General features: G+C 36.6%; 1 protein-coding gene across 1 annotated transcript in view; it reads right to left on the bottom strand.

Annotated features, from left to right (window-relative positions):
• Nucleotides 1-24,165, bottom strand: part of LOC131033842 (mitochondrial thiamine diphosphate carrier 2) — a 119,281-nt gene extending 95,116 nt beyond the window's left edge. Inside the window, exon 1 of the mRNA XM_057965134.2 lies at nucleotides 23,709-24,165. Coding sequence (XP_057821117.2) covers nucleotides 23,709-24,005 — 297 coding nt within the window. The 5' untranslated portion in view covers nucleotides 24,006-24,165. The remainder of the gene's footprint in view (nucleotides 1-23,708) is intronic.
• Between the last annotated feature and the right edge of the window lie 652 nt (nucleotides 24,166-24,817).

Genomic DNA, 24,817 nt, shown 5'->3' with positions numbered 1-24,817 from the left:
TTAATTAATTTATTTTTGTCTCCACAAGTCATATTAACCACTATCCATGAATACTTTCCAAAGATGTTGGGAACTTGTAAAATGACATTGGATTCACAAGCTTCATGGCACCCAAATCCTAACACAAGCTAACAGTAGTTACAATTGCTATTAGTGCTTATTCGTTTCTAGGCATTTATGTCATAAAAACTCTAATGAAAAATACCTTAAAGTCAGTCTTTTGCATTCTGGTTGGCAGTTAATTTAGCCTATTCCTCGTCGAGTTTGTTTTGGCTAGCAATGAGAGTATCACATTGCTAGTCACTACAACTGCCACTCGCCAATGAATGACCATGACCATGCCTTTAAGGCTGGGAGCTGATATCTATGGCTAGCATTCTACAAAAGCAGCAAGCATTTGTTAGTGAAAGGTAGGCAAGACTGCATAGTAGAGAAGGAATGAAGTGTCTTACTCCCTCGCTTAAGGTAGAGAGATAAGAGTGTAAAGATGCAAAAGCATATGGATTTCAAAGAATCAATGTTGTTCAATTAATCAAGGAGACAAAGCTCCTTTAAATAGAGTTACAAAGATGATGTTTCTAAAAGAAACAATCATTAACTAGAGGCGAAATTAGAAACAACTTAAATTAAGTCGTTTCTAATTTCGCCTCTAGTTAATGATTGTTTCTTTTAGAAACATCATCTTTGTAACTCTATTTAAAAGAGCTTTGTCTCCTTGATTAATTGAACAACATCGATTCTTTGAAATCAATATGCTTTTGCATATGTATTAATCAAGAACCGATTTTTTGATTAATAATACAGATGCAAAAGCATATGGATTTCAAAGAATCGATGTTGTTCAATTAATCAAGGAGACAAAGCTCCTTTAAATAGAGTTACAAAGATGATGTTTCTAAAAGAAACAATCATTAACTAGAGGCGAAATTAGAAACAACTTAAATGACCATTAATAACACAGAGAAAGATATTATTCCAATACCCTCCCTTAATGGTCATCGTTCTAACTACCAAGAGAAATAACAGAGAAGGTTGCCCCCTTCTTCTCAGAACACGCTGCAACAGAAGACAAGAGTCTGCCACTAACTCTGCCACTTGAGATGAGTCTGCCACCAACCCTCCCAGAAACTGCAGAACTTCTGGAGATACCCAAAACAACACCAACCGTCCAACCTGATGTTGGAGAACTGTTCCTCCCTGTAACTAGAGACACACCAAGAACAGTTGTCACGATTTTGAGGAAAAAATCGGCAAAACCTCCAAACTATTGCAAATGAGAAAGATGCTCGAAAATAGACTGCAAACAAGAGACTAGTGCAGATGTTCGCACAACAACTCCAGGTGCAACTAAACACAGACTGTAGCAAAGTACAATTTTTGAGGAAAAAATCATAAGCCCTCCCATGATTTTTTTTATAGGGAAAAATATTTAAAAACCCAGAGACTTTTTTAAGGGAAAAAAATATTAAAACCCATCAGAATTTTTTTCAAGTAAAAAAATATTAAAAACCGAAACAAACATCGATGCCCATAAGCCATCTTCACGCTTTTCGAGGCACGAAAAACGAGGTACTGAGAAGATGCTAAGTGCACAAAACCTGAGGTACGAGGTTCAATGCATTGAGACAAGTCCAAGCACAAGTTCCAATGCAAAAAATAGAGGCATATACAAGTACAGACTTCAAAAAACAGAGGAACTACGGCTACCACAGATTTCGAGAAAAATTTACGGCTGACCCAAAAAAATCCGAAGACAACCCAGAAATCCCTGCAAAAAACCCAAAAAGAATCTGAAATCAGAATAGAAATCCGCTGGCACGAAATCTGAGGCATAGAAAACGATGCACCCACAAAATTCTGAAAACAACCTAGTTGAGCTCTCGAAAAACCCACCAAGAATTTGCAATCGGAAAAAAAAATCAACTTGATCTGAAGGGTAAAAACCCTAATCGAAAAGGCAAATTTCCATCCAAAATGGCTGAAAAAAAATTTGCAGGCGGAAAAAATCATGTCACGCGCAGAGAATTAATGGCGTCGCGGGACGAAGGTCTGGTTAAAAAGAAATCAGCCACAGAAAACACGAAGAACAGTAGAAAAAACCACCTGAAAGAAAACCAAGGTTGCATGGGTACGAGGGTTCTTGGACACGTCGGGTACTGGTACTGGGACTAGAACGGTTATTTTTTCAAAATAGGAGACGTGGGTACTTGGAGACGCCAAATTTTTTTTTAATATAATTTAATAATTTATAGAAAATCTGAAAATCTGATGACATTGAACTTTCAAAACAAGAAATAACATTAAGTATTAACTATTAACTATGAAGTTTAAGATCAAAATGCCATACAATCATTGTGTCATAGTTTCAAACTGATTAGTGATACTGATTACATATTGAAGATAGCTTGATAAACAGCAAGCTGATACGCAAACCAAAAACTAAAAGCAAAAATTAGAAATTTTATATTTATAATCTACTCTTCTTCGCCATGATCATCCATATCAAGGTCATCAACTATGAGGCTCTCCAAATAGTCATCACTCTCGAATTCGGGTTCCTCTGATGGTAGAATAATAGGGGGTAAATCAGCTAGTCCATCTGCTTCAACCACTTCATCTACAATGGCTGCAACGTCTCCATCAGGTGAAATTTGATCCCATTTTGCCGAAGGACCCTCATTGTATCCAGGATCTACACGAGAGAGAAGACGAAGTGAGCTATGAATGTACACCAGGTTCTCTGCTTTCTTTGATCCTAATCAGTTCCTCTTCAGTGAATGAATGAACCCATAAGTGCTCTGATTTCTCTCACAAGATGAAGAGCTAGCCACTTGTGAGAGCAATCGTATTGCAAATGATTGCAATTCAGGGGCTTCACTTCCATGATTCCACCACCACTCTATAGGGTCTTTCTTTACTTTCATATCATATATAGCTTCCACAGAAGCAAAATCACCTTGCTCACGTGAAAACTTATTCCATTGAGTCCTCATAACTGAAGCTTCCTCACCTCGGTCGTAGATCTTTTTAACTGCAGCCCAAAAGCCCTTCATTACCTCTCTATCCTGATGTGGAGCTCTCTTTTTGGTCACTTCTATATCATACCATTTAGGATTAAGGGCATAGGCAGCACAATGAAGAGGTGTGTTAAGTTTGTTCCACCTTCCATGTAACTTTTCTTCTATCAAAGGATATAGAGAAATATCTTTTGCATCAGTTATCTTCTTTACTCTTTCACACATGGAATCTATTGCTTCATAAACCTCTCCCAAACATGCCTTATCTGAATCTGCAAATTTGATCACCTCACATATGGGCTTAATAAAGTCCACAACAAACTTTACATCAGCCCAAAAATGCTCATCAAGGACCATAGCTCTCACCTCAACTGCAATATCTGATGTAGATTGTTTCCAAGTTGCCCATGCATCACTAACAACCATGGAACACAAAGCTCCTTTGACTTCACAAAGGCGGTCAAGAAGAATGAAGTAAGAAGCAAAACGTGTGTCAACAGGTTTGAAAAGTTCCACCTTGGCAAATTTACGATAAATGGCTTGTGTGTGGTGATGGTTACATATGAACATTTGTATCTTTCTACCCTTCTCTATGAGATCTGAAATCCATTGGAACTTGCCAATATCCTTGAGAGCATTATTTAATGAATGCACACAACATGGTGTCCAAAATATCTGCCTGTACCTCTTTTGCACCAACATGCCCGTTGCTTTACAAATAGGGGCAGCATTAGTAACAACTTGGACTACATGTGATGCCCCCACCTCCTCAATGTTGTCACATAGCTGGCTATGAAGAAATTCTGCATTTTTTTCTTGCCCTGAACAATCTATTGCCTTCAAAAAATAAGGCCCTTTGCTACATGTTACCATGATATTAAGTAGTGGACGATTCCTAGCATCTGTCCACCCATCCATCACAATACTACATCCTTCTTGAGCCCACACTCTTTTCAAAGGTGCAATTTGTTCCTCTAATCGACTTTTTTCTTTATCAACAAGAGTAGTGCGAAGCTTCTCATACCCATGTGGTTTATAGCATGTTGGTGCATTATTGATAGCACGAACCATCTCTTCATAGAATGGAGAGCGAGCCACATTGAATGATATTCCATTTGCATAAAAGAATCGTCCAATGGCTACATCAACTGCTTCTCGTCCTTGCACATCAAACAATCTTCCAATGGGGTTTGCGCTGCCAATGTGTGGTCTTTTGGGAGCCGGTTCAGTTGCTAAACCTCTAGAAGTCACATCCACCTCTGACTCTATATCATGACTGTAAGTTGTAGTAGCTGCCCTTGTTGTTGAAGCATGAGAGCTTCGCATAACAACTTTCCCATCAGCCCTTTCCTGTTCTCTCACAGCATCATATCTTTCACACTCATTTGTACAACCTTCAACACCATTACATGGCAAGTGGAGGAAATGAGCCTTCACCCTCGTGTAGGTACCTTTCCATCCCAAATTACAAAGTTTGCATTTGATAGTGGTTGTTCCACCTGATCGTTTCGGCCCCGGAACACAATCAACATACTTCCATAGTGGGTACAACCCTTGTCTTCCTCCACCTAACATTTTGAATGATGAATAATCTGAATAAAAAATAACAATTAAAATTGTTAAAAACAAAAAAAATAGCTGATGGACTACCTGATTTACCTAGTACCCCTGTTATTCTACCCAAAACGTGTATTTGCAGGTTTGAGTATATAATTTTTTTAGTAATTTTAAATTTACCAGAAATTCTGAAATTATTATATAACATACAATTTTTTAATGATTTTTTTTTACTAATTTAACAGTAATTTCTAGTAAAAAAATTATACTACTAAGTAATACACTAATAGTAATATTGTATTAGACTATTAGTATACTAAAAAAATTTAAAAATTTAATTAGAAGTATACAGTATACACTATACTGTCTTATTTTATACTATTATGAAACAATAAACAATGAAAAATTGATAATATTAATTGTAAATTCTGAAATATATTAATTTTTTTTGAATGCCTATGAGTGTGAATTATTTTTCTGTTTTCAACTTTTCATGTATTTCACAGTTTTATAAACTGTGAATGTTCGATACATTCACAGTTTTTATACTGTGAAATAAAAAATACATTCACAGTTTTAGTTTTTATTAAAAGACAAAAATACATTATAACTTTATAAATTTATAAAATTAATAAAACTAAAAATTTATTAAATTATAAAACAAATTATCAGCGTTTAAAAAATAAAAAATGGGACAAAATCGAAAAATGAGACAATCGAAAATGAGGTATGACTATGGGCGTTTAAAAATGAGACAAAATCGAAAATTTAAAAACCTGGTTTTCGATTTTTGTGTGAAGGCGTTCGTGTGATTTGTCTTCAGCGGTAAAACGACTTCGGGTGGCTGCAATTTCTGTTCGGGCGGCTGCCAAATGACTGCGGTTTGACTTCGCAGGTGGCAGAATGACTTCACAGGGTGGCAGAATGACTTCGCACGGCTGCAAAACACTGCGATTTGTGTTCGCACGGCTGTAAATGACTTTGCGAGTTTAGGGTTTGTAACTTTGTTGACTTTTTTGCCCCATGACGTTGCATTTTAAAGGGTTTTTTTATTTTTTTCACGCGTTTTAGTTTTATTTTTATTTTTTTGGGGCGAATTCGCCAGGAGAAGCACTACCGACTCCTCCCCACATCTCCTGCAAGTGGAAACGCCTCCACCCACGTCTCCCACACAGGATACGGGTACCAGTCTCCGGTTCGAGTCTCCAGGGGTCTAGGGTACGTTTCCCTGCAACTTTGAAGAAAACCCTTTAGAAAAAAAAAATTGAATTTCGAATTCGGAAAAAATCACAGGCCCTAGATTTGTTTTTTCAGTGATGAAAAATTTCATTCGAAAATTTTTAGAAAAAACAAAATTTTTCTTTCTGCTCTAATATCATAATACAGATGCAAAAGCATATGGATTTCAAAGAATCGATGTTGTTCAATTAATCAAGGAGACAAAGCTCCTTTAAATAGAGTTACAAAGATGATGTTTCTAAAAGAAACAATCATTAACTAGAGGCGAAATTAGAAACAACTTAAATGACCATTAATAACACAGAGAGAAAGATATTATTCTAATAGGAATGAAGTGTCTTACTCCCTCACTTAAGGTAGAGAGATAAGAGTGTAAGGAAGATTGAAATAGAAGGATATAGAGGTATGTTAAGGCAGAAAATTCAACTAGGCATGGAAATCAGAGAATTCTAAGTTCATTATAGTAATTGTGTGAGGGATAAGTTCTTTTCTTCTTGTTAGCATATGGGAATGTTACAATTAGACAAGATGTTTTAATACTTCCAATACAAAGAGTGCTACAATGGTTGGTCTTTAAGCCTAGACCAAGGATAGTTGGATGTTCAATAATAATATAAATATTGTAATTTGTCATCGCCCTAGACTGTAATATTGAGTGTTGTCATGCTAGTTGTTAATTTTGTGTAGGGGCATCTTTTAATAGGCACTTGAACTGTTATTGCATCAAGTGATATCAAAGCAATTTCTTCACTAGGACGTGCTGGTGATTGCGTTAGTTGCATAAGGTGGTTTGAGTAAGACTTTTTTGGCTAAAACATGTCTCAGAAGGCTCTCGTAGATTTGTTGCAAATACTTATGACTGCAGAGGACTGCATACTCTAGAAAAATTGTTGTAGGCATGTGAAAGCTAGTAACTATAGAGGGCCATGAGAAGGCATGAGTGCACCAAAAAAGACTTTGTAGTTGATTGTGAATTGAATAGGCTAGTGAGTTTGTTACAGGTGTAATTATAGATAAATGTGCATGTGAAGATGTCTTCAAACAAGGGAGCAAGGATGGTCTTAAAGCAGCTAGTTGAGACTTGAGAGTGCATTTATAGAGCAATACCAAGGGGATAAATTCTTTGAGAAGATGATGGACATGCAGTTGAGATTGGAAAGGCTGGAGGCTAAGCAATGTGGAACAGCTGTTGTAAGTGAGACTGGGAATGGTGAAGAATGTCACATTAACGGCATCGAAGAAAATAGACTGTACAAGTTGTTGAACCTGAGGAGAAAATCTTTGAGAAGATGATGGACATCCATTTTAGATTACAAATGTTGGAGGCTAAGCAATATGGAAGAGTTGCCATAGATGTGACCAAGAAGGATGAAGAATCTCATATAAGTGGCACAACAAAAGAAAAGAATGTGACTACAATTGACACATGTCTTTCCTAAGGCATGAGTGTGCTGGATGAAGTTGTAGCAGAGAAGACAGGTAATGCCCTATTTCATCTAACATTGTTTTGTTTGTAGCTATGAAGGTAAAGGTAGAAAAGAACAAGTCCTTGTGCTAGAGGATAATGTAAAAGATAAAATTGTAATGGTGACAGAAGTTTGAGAAGTTCAAATTTTAGAAGAGAAAAGCGTTGCTATGAAGGTAGTAGCTGATTTGAGAGCTCTAATGGTGGCTTGTGAAAGCCCTAAATTTGATTGTACAGTTGATGAAAAAAATATCTTGCTTGAAGAGGAGATGAAGCAGATTGAGGAGCTGTTTGTTTCGTGTGATTCTTCACATGAAGATTTTATTGTGGTAGAGGATAATGAAGGAGATAAATTTGTGGTGATGACAAAAGATCAGAAAGTGAAAGTTAGTGAACCAAAAGAACAAAGTGTTGCAGCAGAAGAGTCTTCGGAAAAAATAGCAGATTTGAAAGCAAACGTGATGGCTTATGAAGGCCTCACAGTTGATAGAAAAGTGCATGAAGGTGAAGCAAATCGTCTATATGAAGAGGAGACTAAGAGGATTGAAGAAATTTTTAGTTCTTGTAATTCTTTGCACATTGATTTTGTTGCAACAATGAAGAGGAAAGAAAATAAGGCAGAAAAAGATTCTCTAAATCCATCAAACGGTACAGACTCCTTGAGAGTGCAGAAAATATTTGTCTTTTAAAGGACATGAAAATATTGGTCAAAGTGGAAAAGAAAAAAAAAAGAAAGTGCTTTGATATGACTCGAGATGAGGAAATGGTTACTGAGATTTTTAATTTTCATAAAACTAGTTGTGCTGATTTGGTTGCAGGTAAAGTAGTAGTGAATAAAGAGCACGAAATTGTAGCTGGAGCATGTCTTTTAGAAAGCATAAAATTGTCAGTCAATGACAATGTAAGAGAGAACGTGATTGCAAGAGAGGTTGGTCCTTTAGCAAATGTGATACAGCAAAGCATAGATAAATTTGTTGGCATCCAAGATGCAGAGGAATGTGTGAGTGAAGAAGTAGTAAATATAGAAAATGAAGTGGATGAAAAGTTGGTGATGGAAGTTTTTAATTTTCATAATACTGATAATCTAATTTATGTGTAGATAAAGTAGTGAATATGGAAAAAGAAGCAGATGAAGAGATAGTAATAAAAATTTCTGATTTTCATAATGATTGTCATGTGCTGGCCCTAGTCCATCCATGTATTTCATATTCTTGTAAACAACACTTGATTATGATAGATTACTGTAATCTATTATTAATGATCAGTTTCAAACTATTTATTATAAATGTTAAGATGAGAAGTATAAATGATAAATATTTTGTTTTATATTATATTCATTATGATTTAAATCATAATTAATTAATATGATTTGAACCATGGCGGTTAAGAGAAGATGACGATTTGTTATGGGAGGACATGACTCCAAGTATAGTCACATCTCTCCCCATAATCGTGACCCTACCCCATGTTAAATAGGGGAATTTGCTCAAGGGTAACGATATATTCTGTGAATTGAAATAAGGAAGATGGACCTGCGACTCTGAGGGAATACCTTCCCATGGCAAAGGCACTCTGCTAATATCAAGAAGGACAGCAGATATTATCACCAGCAGGTATGTCATAATTGATCCTGTCCATAATGTTCTCTAAATCATAAAAGTAATAGGACTTCTGTCAGTCCATTATGATATATGCAACATTAACACAAGGTTTTACTAAATGATCAGTATAGACACTATTAATGAATGTTAATAATCTGCATTATTGGTTTGTCCCAGAAACATTACTGTTACAGGAACATGATTACTCTTTCTGCAGACATTACAGCATGATAGATGGAATAGATATTTTAGAAACTGTATTTATAGCCCATCTTTGTGGGAGAGGAATGAAGGAGTAATCCAGTGGTGACGAGGGGCTCCCAAGTGGTCATAAGGACCCATGGAGTCAAGGAACCAGTTACTCCCTATATACCAAACTCATAAAGATGGTAATATGTATAGGTGATGGGCTTGGAGGGATAGCTACATGGGCCGCCAAGTCTAGCAAGGAGGTTAGAAGCAACAATTCCTTGGGCTTGCTAGACAACGGACCCAAGCTACCCCTTTATGTCTCATATACCCTCTTGTTCTATGGTGACCTTAGAATAGAATATAACTGATTGAGAATGGATATGTTGTAGTTGTTTTCCTTTTCTTGTGGGTGCAGGTGACCTTAATCAGTCTCCATTCCTCTACTACAAGTTAAGTCTTAGATTTTATTTCTGATTTATAAGTTTATGAATTCCTGATTGCAGTAGGGTATTAGATTTAAGAATAATTGTGTTGATGTACTAAATATTTGTTTCAGATATACTGTTATCAAGATAAGAATGAAAATTGTCTCCTAACTAAGTAATTAAGGTAAATCACAAGTATATTGAAACTAGGTAATTGTTGTTAAACAGGCCTATATCAAGTAGGGGACATTGCAATGATGTTGATGCTTATAAGGTGGTGAATGCAGAAGAAGAAGAAGAGTATGAGATAATGATGAGGAAATTTTGATTTCCATGATGTTATTCATTCTAGGTGGAATAGAATGGAAATTGGTGGATTAAGTTGGCCTGCACCCAAAGTTCTTGATTAAATCTGGCATTTTCTGTGCTCCACCAAGTTTCTAGGATGGGGGCAGCTATTAAAAAATGGGGAAAATTTTAAACTATAAAGAATTTCAAATGTATAAGGCATTCATCATAGACATTATAGAACCTTAATACATAACATTAGACTTGAATTGACTAATTTTTTATCGCTTTCATTATAAATGTGCATATATATTATATAAAATCACAACAAAATGCCCAAAGGCTGCAAAGTTTCAATTACAAAATGACAAAAACATAGAAAATATGCAGCTGTCGCTAATCAGCATTGAGTAAAACTACAATTCTGACTTCATATAGCCAGCATAAACCATCAACCTTTAGCATGAAAAAGTGATGATTTCCTTGCTCTAGTTGTTTCATACATGGATGTGATATCAGCTGTATCCTGATGATCCGCATTCTTGATATCATTTCCCGAGGGCGTTTTTGGCTGATCTAATGTGCTCCCATGCAATTTCATGGCAGGTTGTTGTTTGTATCCCACTAATGGTGATAAGATGGTAGAAATTTTAATTTCCCCCTAATGTTTGAATCCAAACACTACAAATTGATATTCACATGTTGGAGAGGGAAAAAAGGTTGCTCGGTAGATTATTGATAGGTTGCAGAACAAAGTGGAGATGAGACTATGTTCAACCTGCCATGGTTTTTGTATTGAATTGAACAATATAGAGATATATAAGTCCACTCTTCATTGCATCATCATGATATTATTTTTATAATTAGCTAGAGGAATGAAAATAAAGTGTGGTCTTCAATATTTTAAAAATCTTTATGAATCTTTTGAATGCTTTTGATAGTCTGGCAAACTATCTTAATTACATTTGTTGATTCAAGTGTTGCCTTTTATTGGTTTGTCTTTGCAGAGACTATAAAATCCCCTCCTAAACATTTTAATAAGGTGTTATTCACAGTAATACAAGAAGTGTATGGATCTATTGATGGATGCGTAAAATATGCTATATGATTCATCTGCAATATCATCCATTTCCCACCTTTGCATGTAGAGCTTAGCTTATATGCAGACTTGCCCAAACATTGTCCTCCATGCCATCTTCATTTAGGTGTCGTATAGTGATTTACCTAAGTAATATATTTCGTTGACGAATACTTAACTCCATTACCCATATTGGATTAAGCACCCATTTGCAATTTGGTACAGCGAGCTTTCACCCTCCTGCACTTAACAAAAAACATCCAAAACCAACCTTAGTAGTTAAAGAGGAGTTAGCTGACCCACCGCACTACTTGATTCCATTGCCTTGTAGCTGCAAAATGTCTAACCATCTCATAAAGGTAATTCATAGTGACATCCACACTACTATTACCACTGCATCCATGTGTGAAGTGAGATAAAATACAACACATCTTAAAGGATTACAAAGAATACATCCTAGTCTTCACATGCTTGCCACATCTATTCATGCAAGTCTTCTACCCTTGGTTAAGGTAAACCAACACATTGGTACTTAGTGACAATTCAATTGTGGTTTTGTGTGTTTTGGATAGGAATCGCCTCAAGTTTTATTCCATCATTGTTTGTCTTTAGTCTTTCCAAGAAGCACACCTCGGCGAATACCCACCTTAGTTTAGTAGAGCCTAAAGAAGAAAGAGAATTCCATTCTTATCCATTGATTTATTCATACCAAAATCTAATTATAAGCCTTGCTTTCACCTTTGATGGCATACTCCTAGCCCTAGATGATAGCTCAAGTATTTAGGATTTGTGGAGTTTCATGTTTGGTCACCAATAGGGTAAACCCCACAAAAGGAGAGGAGGAGAATAGGAATACTAGGTGGAGGGCTGACACCTAGAAAAGGAAGCAAAAGAAGGAACATTAGGATGAGGAAGTTGGTTTATGGTGGATAGAAATCCACAATAGGCATGAAAGATCATGAATGAGCTTATTGTGGAATACATGCATTCCAAAAGGGTGGTTCTACCACTCAACTTTATTTGTGAACTATGCTCACAAACTTCTTACCCAACAAGTATGATGAAGAAGCATCCAAACCCATATGGAATCCTATGTCACCCAAAAACATGGTCATTCCGATTTTGGTTTTGTTCTAATTTTTGGCAAGTTTTCTCAAGTTGTTTTGTTGGTTTCTTGTTGATTGTTGTTGAAAATTTTCTAGATATATGGTTGGAGAGTTTTGGCTTCACTAGTTTTTTGTTTTGAAACCTCCTATTAGTGCTTCAATTCTCACTAGGGCCTACTAGTGCTTACTTTGTCTCATTGTCGATGGTTGCAATATTGAGGGACTTACTATTGGAATTGTAAATTTTGTGGGGCACACCACACCCTTTTGTCATATTTAAAACTTCTTGCTAGAATTACTCCCTCTTGGGTCCCATTAGACCTCTTTTTATAAAGAGTATTCAAAATTAAACCTAGCATTTCATTCTATCTTGGGCAGATTCTCTTTTAGGAACTATGGAGCCCCAATTCTTAAGTGCTCACGCCTATTGGAGGCCACCAAAGCTAGGCATTTTAACATTTAATCCTTGTTGGGTAATCATCATGGACCGCACATACGTAAGCACCACCTAAAGAATATTTGGAATTAAAAATTGGGAGTTCCTCTACAGACAAGCGTTGGGCCTGTTGTGAGGTATTCACACATCGCCCCATTGCAAATGGGGACCCCCACTTTTTTTCTGCTTTCAAGGTAGTGTTTGAGTCTTTTGCTATTGGCCTTTGCATTACAGGGGTATAGGCGCTTAAAATGGCTAGGAGTCAGGTAGATAGTCTTGCATGAGTGTGAAGTAAGTTTGTTTGTAAGGTCTAGATATCAAGAGTTCAACCATGAGTAAGGAAGGTTTGCTAAGGTGAAGGTCACTTCAAGTGCTCCTCTTAAAGGAACGAACTTCACTTCATGAACATTCCTTGTGTAGTGAATTTCTTACACTTCTCCCACAGAGCGAAGACTCACTCTAAGATCTCATGATGAGCAAGTTACAGGGTATTGAAGTTGAGAGCGTAAGTGAAAATGAGCAAAGGGGAATTTGGTCTTGGTTTGAAATCCACTTCATGAGCTTAACCTCGAGCAATCTTCATCTTCAAAACTGCAGGAGTGAATTTCACCTTCAAAACTTCATGAACTCAGGGTTTGGAGTGAATTTCAAACTTCATAAGTTGCAAGTTTAGAGCGAACTTCATGACTTTGCATTCTAGAGCGAATTCCATACTTCATGAGTTGGGTTTTTCAAGCGAACTTCATGATCTCACAATTTGGAGCGATTTTCACATTTGGAACAACTTCATGAGTTAAGGAATTGGAGTGAACTTCATGAATGGGGAAATTGGAGCGAATTTCACTTTCAAGCTTTCATAAACAAGGTTGGCAATAAAGGAATGAAGTGAAGGATTTGAGAACACTTATTTCACGAGTTCACCTTTTGGAGCGAATTTCACCTTCAAGGCTTCATGAGCGAAATGGAAAGATAAAGAGATGAAGGAATCACTTACTTCATGTTTAAGCAATGCCAGGCGAACTTCATGACTTGCTGCCTTGGAGCGAACTTCATAACTTGCTGTCTTGGAGCGAACTTCGTGACTTCATGTTTTGGAGCAAAATTCATGACTTCACCTTTTGAAACGAACTTTATGTTTGGAAGCAAGATTAGCAAGCAATGTGATAGAAATAAGACATCATGTGCACACCTCTTGGAGCGAAAATTTTCCAACTTCATGAGTTGCAAGTTTGGAGTGAAATTCATGAATAAGGAGGCTGGAGCGAATTACATTTTCAAGCCTTCATGAGTGAAGTTGGGAATAAAGGAATGAAGCAAATTTAAGAACATGTACTTTATGAGTTGCAAGTTTGGAACGAAATTCCTACTTCATGAGTTGAGCAAGTGGAGCGAAATTTCCTACTTCATGAGTTGAGCAAGTGGAGCGAAATTTCCTACTTCATGACTTCACCTTTTGGAGCGAACTTTGTACAAAATGCACTTCATGAGTTAGAGGTTGAGAGCGAAGTTCATACAAGTATACTTCATGAATCAAAGAAAAGAAGCGAATTTCATAAAATGATGAACTTTAGGTTTGAAAGATCTAGAGTGAACTTCATGTTTTGAGGATATGGAGCAAATCTCATTCAAACAAACTTCAGGAGTTGAGAAAGACAAGTGAATGAGCAAGGTAAAAGAAGTTTGGAGCGAACTTCAGGAGTTGAGGATTTGGAGAGAATTTCTACAAAGCTGAACTTCATGACTTAGAAGATTGGAGCGAATTTCATGAGTTGAGAAAGACAAGAGAACTCAACATGCAAGAGTGAACTTCATGAATGGACAGAGGGGAGCGAACTTCATGTTCTGAGCTGCAAAAGTGAATTTCAAGAATGAAAGTAAATTCAAAGGCAAGATGAAGGCAACTTAATGAACATGGAATGAACTTCAAGAACTCCTCTCCAAAGAACACTAAAACAACTTCAAGTATCGCTTCATGAGGGCGAATTCTCTTTATATGCTCTTATTAAACCTATATATCAAGTGTATTTGATACTTGCTTGTTTGTTTTGCAGGAGATGAAGCAAGATACAAGGAGAACCTCTTCAAGAAGCTTCATCAGCAAACACAAGAACATCAAGGAGGAGAATAGTTAATAGCTAGCAAATAGTGAATAGAATAGCAATTAGAATAGAAGTTAGAGTAGGAGAAGGCAAAGATTGTTGCCAAACCTTGTTGTAAAGAACAATTGATTTCATTGAAGTTATAGTGAATTTGATTTGTTACTTCAATAACTCGCATGGTCTTTGCTTCTCAATTTGCTTTCATGTTCATTAAATTGAGTGGAGGAATTTATTGAATGTATTTGTGTGGAATCCATTTTGTCCATACCACTAGCCTCTTGCTGATTGTAAGTGTGCCTTGTGAGGTCAACTGGAATGATATGAGCTTAACTTCGAATTGTTCTACACTCATTGCTTGTGCATTAACTTGAATGGTGATCAATGTTTGATGGTATTGATTCGAACATCTTTGAAACGTCCTTAGAAGACTGCACTAAGCTTGTGTCAAATTGTTCAGTTTGATGGTGAGACCTCGCTCAATAGGATTCCATCTAATCATTTATTCATCTTCCTGCATTCTTGGGATTAGAATAGACTCTCTCAACCCCTCATCTTTTGCCATTTTTTTAAAACTCTAACTAGTTTAGGATAAAACAAAGCATCACAAGATCGCAACATCAGATGATCTAAATTCCAGCAAAGCAAGCATTCAGGCATTATAATGTAAGTCCCCTTGTGATACCAGCAATCACATCAACCAACAGAGCTTATCCACACGTAGTGACCGTACATTCATGAACCTTGGAGTCTTCTCGAGTGATCCTTAATAATCTTCAATATCCGAGAGATTTTGTTCAAGAGAGGATAAGATACTTTGGGTATTTTATTCTATGTTCGCATGTGCATAAAAAACACATCAACAAGGCCCACATGGCTATATTGGCGATGCAACTATGGACTGCAGGAAGCTTTTCCTTATTGTCTCTAAGGGAGCATATCATAAACTGATGGTAGTTGCAACTGCTAGTGGCAATTATTCCGTTATAGACAATTATGCCATAAAAACTGTAGTATCCCTTGACTAATCTGACCTCAAGTTGCTGATTAAACCCTCAAGGAATCTTGTTGAACACTTTACATGCAGAGTCTGAAATTGCTGTTATTAGTTTTTGTTTGCATTGTTTTGGTTTGTATGCTGCAATTGATGTTTTGAATGCTTCTAGCCATGCAAGATTGACTAACAATGACATAGAAATGATACGCCAGCTTTTTTATAACTTTTCATATGCATATAAGTGACTGAAAATATTTACTACAGCTACTTGACAAATTATCAAACATTTGGCATGCATCTATTCAACCCAACATGAAGGTACAGCAAAAGACACTTACAGCCAATAGACATTTAGACAAAAACTTGGCAACTAATAACCGTTGTTCGATATTTAAGTGTGCTGATGTACATACCCTTAAAGGTTATAAGCTCTGATACACATCTAAAGCAATACTTTGACAAAGTCCACGCCTATGATGCTCACATAGGCCTGCCACAAATCTGATCTGAGATTTCCTGTGATTAAGAACTACTGATCAGTTCCAGAAATCTGATTAACAATGGCTTCAATAATGAAGCTATAGGTCTACAACTAATAATGCTTCAATAATCTTCAAACCCTAGATGAAATTCCTTCTCTTTTGAGCACAATTAGAACTTTTGGATGAAGTCCTCCACAAGCAATGATTCGGTTGATCTCACACAACCTCAAAATTGCAAAGACACTGAAGAGTTTTCGTTCTCCAATGCTGGAAATGACTGAAACCTTTGTGTATTTCTACACACAGCTCTCATATCAAAAAGCACAAGTTTATAATCTTCAAGAGTGAAAAAGCATTTGCTTTTTGAGTCTTTTTATAACCTCAACCTCCTTAATAGCATTTAAATCCACTTTAGGGTTTGCATAATAACTTTATTTAATATCCTCATAAGTGGGTGCCCAAGTCTTGAACTATTAGATGCACATTAATATCTTTTAAAATGATATTTTATATTTATCTTTTGACTTTATCAAATGCATCAATAAATAGGCCTCAAATATTAAAAATGATTAATTGCACTTTAAGTCATTTAATTGAGGGTCGTGGCCCCATTGGACATAAAGTGACTTTAATAACTTTATAATATGCCTTCAATGAATAATTATTAATAAAGTATTACTTTATTAATAATTAAAATAACATAACTCCATAAATACTCATTATTTCTCGATTCCGTCTAAACCAGAGAGTCAACCACTGCATCCACTGTGCATCCAGCTCCCTTACTAAAAATAGTAAGGGTCCCTCTCGATCAAATACTAACTTACTATAAATAGTAAGTGTGTGAAACAAAGTCAAACGAAGGCCAAACTAAACCAAACGAAGAGCAATCCTGAACACTTCTAACCTCCAAAATGGGAATAAGCCTCCTACACTGCCAACTGGGACCCTCTAACCGTTAGTCTTAGCCTACGAGGGCCAATAATAGGCTAATCCAATCATAAACCATATCATCCCAAAAAGGGGACATTACAAAAACTTTGACCAACATTTACCTTAAAGCCAATCTTTTGCATTATGGTCTTTTGCATTATGGCTAGCGGTCACTATAGCCTATTTCTGGTTGAGGCTATTATGGCTGGGAATAAGATAACTACATTGCTAGTTGCTGAAGTCTGACACTCACCCACGAATGACCACAACCATGCCTTTAAAACTGGCAGCTGATATCTATGGCTGGTTTTCTAAGGAAAACAAGCATCTATTGGTGAAAGGTAGACAATGGAGCGTGGTCAAGAAGGAATGAAATATCTTCCTCCCTAGCTTAAGATAGAGAGATAAGAGAGTGTAAAGAATATTGAAATAGGACACAAAGGTATGTGAAGCCAAGAAATTCAACCAGGCATGGGAATTAAGGAATTTTGTGGTCATTATAGTGACTAAGTGAGGGATAAGTTCAATTCTTGTTAGCATATGGAACTGTTACAATCAGACAAGGTGTTGTATACTTTTCCAAATTAAAGTATACTGCCATAGTTGGGCCTTATGCTTGGACCAAAGGATAGTCGGATGTTGAATAATAAAATCAATATTGTATTTGTTGTCCTCCTGTACTGTAATTCTGAGTGTTGTCATACCAGCTGCTGGTTTTGCGTATGGAGCTGCAGGTTCAACTGTCTTTCAATAGACACTTGAACCATGACTGCATCAAAAACATAACAATCACAGTTTTGTTTTAGGTCAATTTTCCTTCATACTAAAATTTAGAATTTATTGCAGCTCATAGATGAATATTTATTTTCAAAATTACCTTTACTTTTACCTTATGTCAAAAAGCTTAAAAAATGGAATATATTTTAGGCCATGTTTCAATGAAATTGAATTTCATTTTTTTGGAAAGGTCACAGACAGTTATTGTTTTAAATCTAGCTTAGACGGGGATGCATCCCCTGCCCCAGAACCCGGCACCCTTGTCCCCTAGCCATTTCAAGGACGAGGAGACGTCCCCTTGCCTTCCCCGCTACACCAAAAACCCCAGGAAACGTCTCTAGCCATTTGAGGACATTTCGCCATCCCCGGAACAGCAAGGGGACATCCCATTGGCATCCCCCTGTCCCCAAAACGGCTAGCCGTCCCCTATGGTTGGGAGTGATTCCAAGCTTATAAAAGTGTATAAAGTTTTTTTTTAATTTTCTTTGCTTCTAATGGTCCATGGGGAGCCCACAAGGACTTCTAAACCACAAAGGAACCCTAAAATGACGAAGAGTTAAAACCAAACAAAGCACTAACCCAGCAACAAGGACTAGTCAAGCTACCATTGGATGATCAACTTCTACTAGAGGGTGATAATGACCCAAATGAATTTGAGTCTTTGCATATTGATAGTCTGAATGACGCATAGTTTCATAGACTGTTGTATTTTGATGTTTGTGACTTCTAGATACATGTTTAAGACTTTTGGATATTGATAGACCATAGTTTTTTTATGTTTGAGACTGTTGTTTTAATGCTTTATTGAAATATATTATGTTGTTATACTACTAGTCTCATAATTTATTTACATAATGATATTGTCGTTATCTCTCTTTCCCTCTCTCTTTGTAATATATTAATATATTTTGAAAAATTCATATATATATATATGAATTTATATCGCCATCCCCTCTCCTCGTCCCTGAAACACCGTGGAACATAGTGTTAAATTTTAAAAAGCCCAATAACTATTTAGATCATGTGTTTCTAACAGGAATAAATTCCAATTTTACTTTAGGTGGAAGTCCAATATTCCTCATTCATTGGGTGATCCAATCAATAGAATATGATCAGAAAAATCAAGAGTCAAATGGATTCCCCCACCCCCCAGCCCCCCGAAAAAAAGAATGGTAACTTGAAACATGAACTTTGATGAGGCTTCTAGAGGGAACCCAAGTTGCTCAAGTTTAGCTTGTCCTATCAAAGATTTGAACCATACTTTAATCAAAGCAGCATCAAAGAATAGGTCCCGGAACGTACAATGAGGCCAAAGCAAAAGCCCTACTTCTTGGCTTGCAACTTCTCAAGTTCTATTCCCATCCAAGGTAATAATGGAATGAGACTAGTTGGTCATAATTATTTGAAGAAGTGATTCTCATTAAATTGGAAAATATATAATATATTAAAGGAAACATTAATAATCCTCAATTCTTTAGATGATTTCTCCATTTCTCATTGTTACCCTCAAGGTAACATGATGGATGACTTTCTATATAAATGTGGCATCGAACAAATAGTGGTAATCATTACCAACAATCAAATTGAAAGGTGGCAAGGTTCAGATTGTGTGTGGTGTAATGAGGGCATGACATGCCTTGCCCAAGCTTAATGACAGCTAATACAAGTTTTCGATGGCAAGGCAATTGCAATTATTTCATGGCACTCCATTAAGCAACATATATTCACAAGCTCTCTTCCCTTGTTCATCATTCTCTCAGCATGTAGCATTCGCATTGCCACATGGAAATGATCATGTTGGGTGCAATAGTGAGACAAATGGCTTTTATAGGGGAGACTTCCACTATGAGGTTGAGGAAAGTATTCTTCATCCAAAGTGAACACGTGAGGGAAGCAAATGCTTAAATTCTCAGCCGAGATTTTTTTGAGGGCACTATCCATCACAGGGTCAACTTAGAAATGGCCTCTAAATTCACTAACAATATTCTTGTGATCACAAAGGACAAGGCATTAATGATAGATCTAAGTAGGTTTCACATCTAGGAGAATTTTTGTTTAGACTTGTGGACGCAACTAGCAGAATCAAATCTAGAAAAACTTTCTTAATTGCCACATTCTAGGTTTGAATTATATGGCCTAGCTTCTATTTGAACAGTGAGGACAATCGAAGCTCGCATGGATGGAATCATTGAGTTAGATTCCATCCAACTCTTTCTAAGGGATGGGTGCTAGCTTAAAGGGTACCAACCTGCAATGGATATGGCAAATCCTCTTCATCCAAATAAGCCTGCTTCATCACAAGAAGATTCTTGGTTGCCAAGATTGAAAAACCAATTGGATTCCTCACACAGCAAGTGACTCTAGTGAAGCTAGAGGATGGCTCTTTTGGCCCGAAGGGAGGTTCTAAGGTCATTTGGTCCAATCTTGCATACTAAACTTACATGGTCATGTCTCTAGGTTTTTTTAAATGTTGTCAACATTGTCAAAATGATATGCTCTATATGGTTGTATTTTGTTTTCGGTTTGTTCTATTTGAAATTGTATAATCATTAGCTAGGATTTATTGCTAGGTGCTTGTCTTTCTTGTCTACTACAAGTATGTATTAGAGTGGTATCGTGATAAGTATGTCTAAGGTGGCAATCTTCAAGGAATTGTCATTGCACTCAAGGTTAATCTATCTATTTTGTCATCTTTGGTCATAAAAAGTATGTACCTTTTTGGCAAATTAATTTAATGTGAGAGAGCCCTTATCCTCACTTTATATATTCAAAAATCAAAAATCAAAAATTAACACTCAAACTTCAAAGATCACAAAGACATCATGGGAAAAAATTCCACAATAATGAAATGCAATTTTTAATTTAGGCCTCAAATTTGCATTAAAAGCTATGTTGTTGGGTTCTTCTAAACACCCCCCCATACTCATATGGGTACAATTCCAGTTCTAATCCTTTACTGGTTCCCCACTGGGTTCTCCCAAGGTCCCTCTTGGGCCCATAGGGAACCTGGGGTGCCTAGGAGGGACCTTGGGCAAACCTAGGCCAAACCCAGGCCAACCTAAGAGTACCCAAGAGCTGCCCAAAAAATTAGGGAAAAAGTTATTTTTTAAAAATATTTTTACAAACAAAAAATGTTGGCATACATAATTTCGCCCTTAGGTGATAAAATTGTGAAAATGCCATGTGTCATGAAGGTTTGTCACATAATAAACTTGATTACAATGAGGGGCTAACGAGGAATTGGGATCTAACTCATGAGTGTGTTGACTTAAACATTATTGTTGCACAACTTGCCAGAAAATGTCTTTAGATGAGATAGCTTGTACAATACATGGCTAGTGAAAGTGGCATTGTAACTCATTGTGGTTCAAGTGAAATTGAACCAAATGTTAGGCTTTGATGCTTTTGATAAAGAAAAATATGAAGATTATTAAATATTGATTGTAATTTTCATTGTGTAATGACATTTGACAAATCAATGAATTATGAATTTATGAGCATTTTCATTTTTGAAAATTATGAGGTATTCAATTTTTTTACACACACATTCATATGCATGTTATACATATACATATATGTGTATGTATAGATGTACATATATGCATGGGGTTCATCCCATAATGTGATGGTTAAGTGGTGGTGTTGTTTTTGTGGCTACCAAGGTTCACACCCCTACTGGGCCATTGTGATAGTAGGCTTGTGCCTTCGCTAATCCAATGTGTCGTGGGTTTGACCCTCAATATTGATGTTGCTAGCAAACATGCCAAGTGACTTTGCAGGCGTTCAATCCTGTGCTCCACACCCTTGCTAGTCTAGTGTGCTCATGGGCTCTATGCCCTTGCTAGGCTACCATGCTCGTGGGTTTGGACTGTTGGGCGTTCATGCCAAGGAGGAGGTCCCCCATTTGTGGCCTCATTTGGCTTAGTCCAAGCTAAAAATTCTCGATGTTGCCAATCAACAAAAAAAGATATACATATATTCCCACACCTATACCCAAGGAAAAAAATTGTCATACTATCGTACCAGGTTCTGATACCAATACCTGAAACAATAACTCAGATTAAAAATGCAAAGAGAATAATATTGCAGGTCAAATTTCCATCAGATGGAATTTGACTCTAGTAGACCATTATCCAATATTCACATTAAAAATTTAACATCGCTATAATATTTTAGATCAATTTTTCCCACAAATTCAATTTTTCCCACAAATTTAAAATCCAAGCTGACTATAGCATAGTTTTAAAACTCGTGGACTCGCCACAGACTCGCAAGTCCATGGGAGCCACGAGTCGACTCGCCAAGGACTCGCAAGTCCATCTGAAAGACTCGCGAGTCTTTTGCATGGACTCGCGAGTCTTTCAGATGGACTCGCGCGACCCAGAAAAAATGTCATGCAAGCTTTAAAATTGAGTTTAACATGTGAAAAAATTTGGTCTCTCCGTCAGGATTCATATATGGAATATAACATTTAAGTATAAGTGATATACTTTAAGTTATATTACATATATACTGTCAGGATGTTTGAGAGTGGTTTCGGACCTCCAGGAGTTATAATGCAAAATCTAGTTTTTGGAGGATTCTTCAATTTTCCAGACTTAGTCAGATTTCAGGATCAGGAAGACATTCCAGACTTAGCCAAATTTCAGGGCATTTGAAGATCAGGATGACATTCCAGACTTTAAGTTATATTCCATATATACTGTCAGGATGTTTGAGAGTGGTTTCAGACCTCCATGAGTTATAATGCAAAATCTAGTTTTTGGAGGATTCTTCAATTTTCCAGACTTAGTCAAATTTCAGGATCCTTCGGCGATGCGCCTTGACCCCAACTTGGGGGCGTTGCCCCCAAACCCCCATCGAAAAATATAGAGGGAAATTGCGCCGATGGAAGTAGGGAAAATTTAACCTCCGAGTCTGATTAGGCTCCATATAAAAGCATAATTAGCATTGAAGAAATCTTGGTATTATACATTTTAGAGTTGAAAGTTTGAAACTATGAGTATGTGACATGTGTAATGTTTCAATTATGGCTCTTATGTTCTCTAAATGCATTAATTTCTTTATGTTTTTTTGTAAAACTACGGTTTTTTTTTTTGCCGAGTCTTTCACGAGTCTTTCACGAGTCCGAGTCCGAGTCCAAATTTTTGGTTTGCCGAGTCCGTGGCGAGTCCGAGTTTTTCAACTATGGACTATAGTGTAGGCAGTCCAAGGCTTATGTTCAAAATTAAAAAAGAATAATAATTTAGGTCAAGTTCCCATCAAAATGAATTTGACTTTCATACAGGTCACAGTCCTATTCTCACATTTAAAATTCAAAAATTGTTATAATAAATTTTGTTAGGTTTCCTGCAGATTTTAATCAAATTCCAGTTTCACTCTAGATTACAATCCAATATTTAGGCTAAAATTATGAAAAAAATCAATGATATCTTAAGTTGTTTTCATCAGATTGAATTCAACTTTCATTGTGATTCACGATACAATACTACCATTCACAATTTACTATAATGCTAAAGTCAAGTTATTTGCAGCTTTGCGCACCAATTTTCCTGTGGATCACAGTCCAAACTTAGCGTTCGTATTTAAAAAGACAAATTATATTTTAAGCCAAGTTTCCATTGGATTCAATTCGACTTTCAGTACGGTCATGGCCGTCTAGTTAAAAATAATATTCAAAATATGTTAAAAACTTTAGCAATTTTAGGGTACAATGACAGGACCTACTAGCAATCACAAAAAATGTTTTAGGTCAAAAATTCAGCAATTGTAGGGCACAATAACAGGGTCTTCTAGTAATCACAAAATCGTTATACGTAAAAAGTTCAGGAATCTAAGGGCACAAAAACAGGACCTCTAATGATCACAAACTAAATATTTAAGGTCAACATTTGGCTTCCACAAAAGAATCTATATCCAAATCCATAGCATATATCATGTTACAGCACTTTCTTTTGAAAATTATTTTGAAAGCTGAAAAACTATAACAAAAAGCTAGGGTTTCGCATTTCCTACATACCTGAAATCGAATCTTGATTACATCAAGAGGCGAGGTGATCGTCCGCGACACGCCGCCGGCAATAGCTCCGGCCATAGCATCCACTACTGCTCTCCGCAGCTGCCGGGAGTCCTCCATGCCTCTAGCCGGAAAATTTAAATAAAATAAAATAGCGATTAAACAAAAAGAAACGTTAATGTTATAGGCCTCTGAGCGGCACCAAAAAGGAAAAATAAATAAACAAATAAATAAAATTCCACAGCACGGACGAATTTGGTATGTGCAAATGGTTAGAAATACTGGAGGCGGTCGACCCATAAAACAGGGGTGTCCCCCTGATACACCCCTGCTTTTCGCTCGTGCCCGAAAAGATATTCCCTCCACCCTGCCAACGTGGACAGTATTTTGAACGGCCTTAGACCGTTAGACCGTGCTGTTGGAGCAAAACATCGCTTCCCAACAACCTTCCCGCGTGTTATTTATTTATCTAGCATTCTGGATGCACATTTGACTTCATTTATTAATTAATTTAAAACATTTAATGCGGTTTAAATGTACACGCTGTACTTGGCTCTAGAACTTTCAAGTAGAGACGGCGTTGACTTTTTCATTAATGCCGAATTTGTAGTACAGAATACGTTGACTTTTTCTTTTAATTTAATTTCTCAATATCGTGAAAAAAGAATGTTTCGTTGCCTGGGTAGGTGGGATTTTTTTTTTGGCTTTATTATATGGCGGCTTTGATTAGTACGTTCGTTTACCAGAATAAACCTATTCCCAAACATTATTACCGGTTTTACTTGGACGCTATTCTGTACGGAGCGGTGGTGATTCACTCCTCATGTATTGGAATGCATTTGAGCTTTTGATATTAGTACGGAGAGTCGCGGATAATATGACAGGATTCCGGCGCAGTCAATTCGTTGTGCCTCTGTCAGGTGGTAAAGTGTTGTGTTAGTACCTACTTTCATGATAATTAATATTATTTTATTTATCAAAGTTTTTATATCAAAGTTTATGACTTCTTTTGAATTTGTTGTGGGTGGAAAATTTATATCAACTATTATTTTATTGATCCAAGTTTTTCAGTTTAAATAGTATTTAATTCTTAGTGTTATTAATGGGAATTT

Source organism: Cryptomeria japonica, chromosome 9, assembly GCF_030272615.1.
Source record: "Cryptomeria japonica chromosome 9, Sugi_1.0, whole genome shotgun sequence".
NCBI lineage: Eukaryota > Viridiplantae > Streptophyta > Pinopsida > Cupressales > Cupressaceae > Cryptomeria > Cryptomeria japonica.
This window is presented reverse-complemented; position numbering and strand designations above follow the sequence as displayed.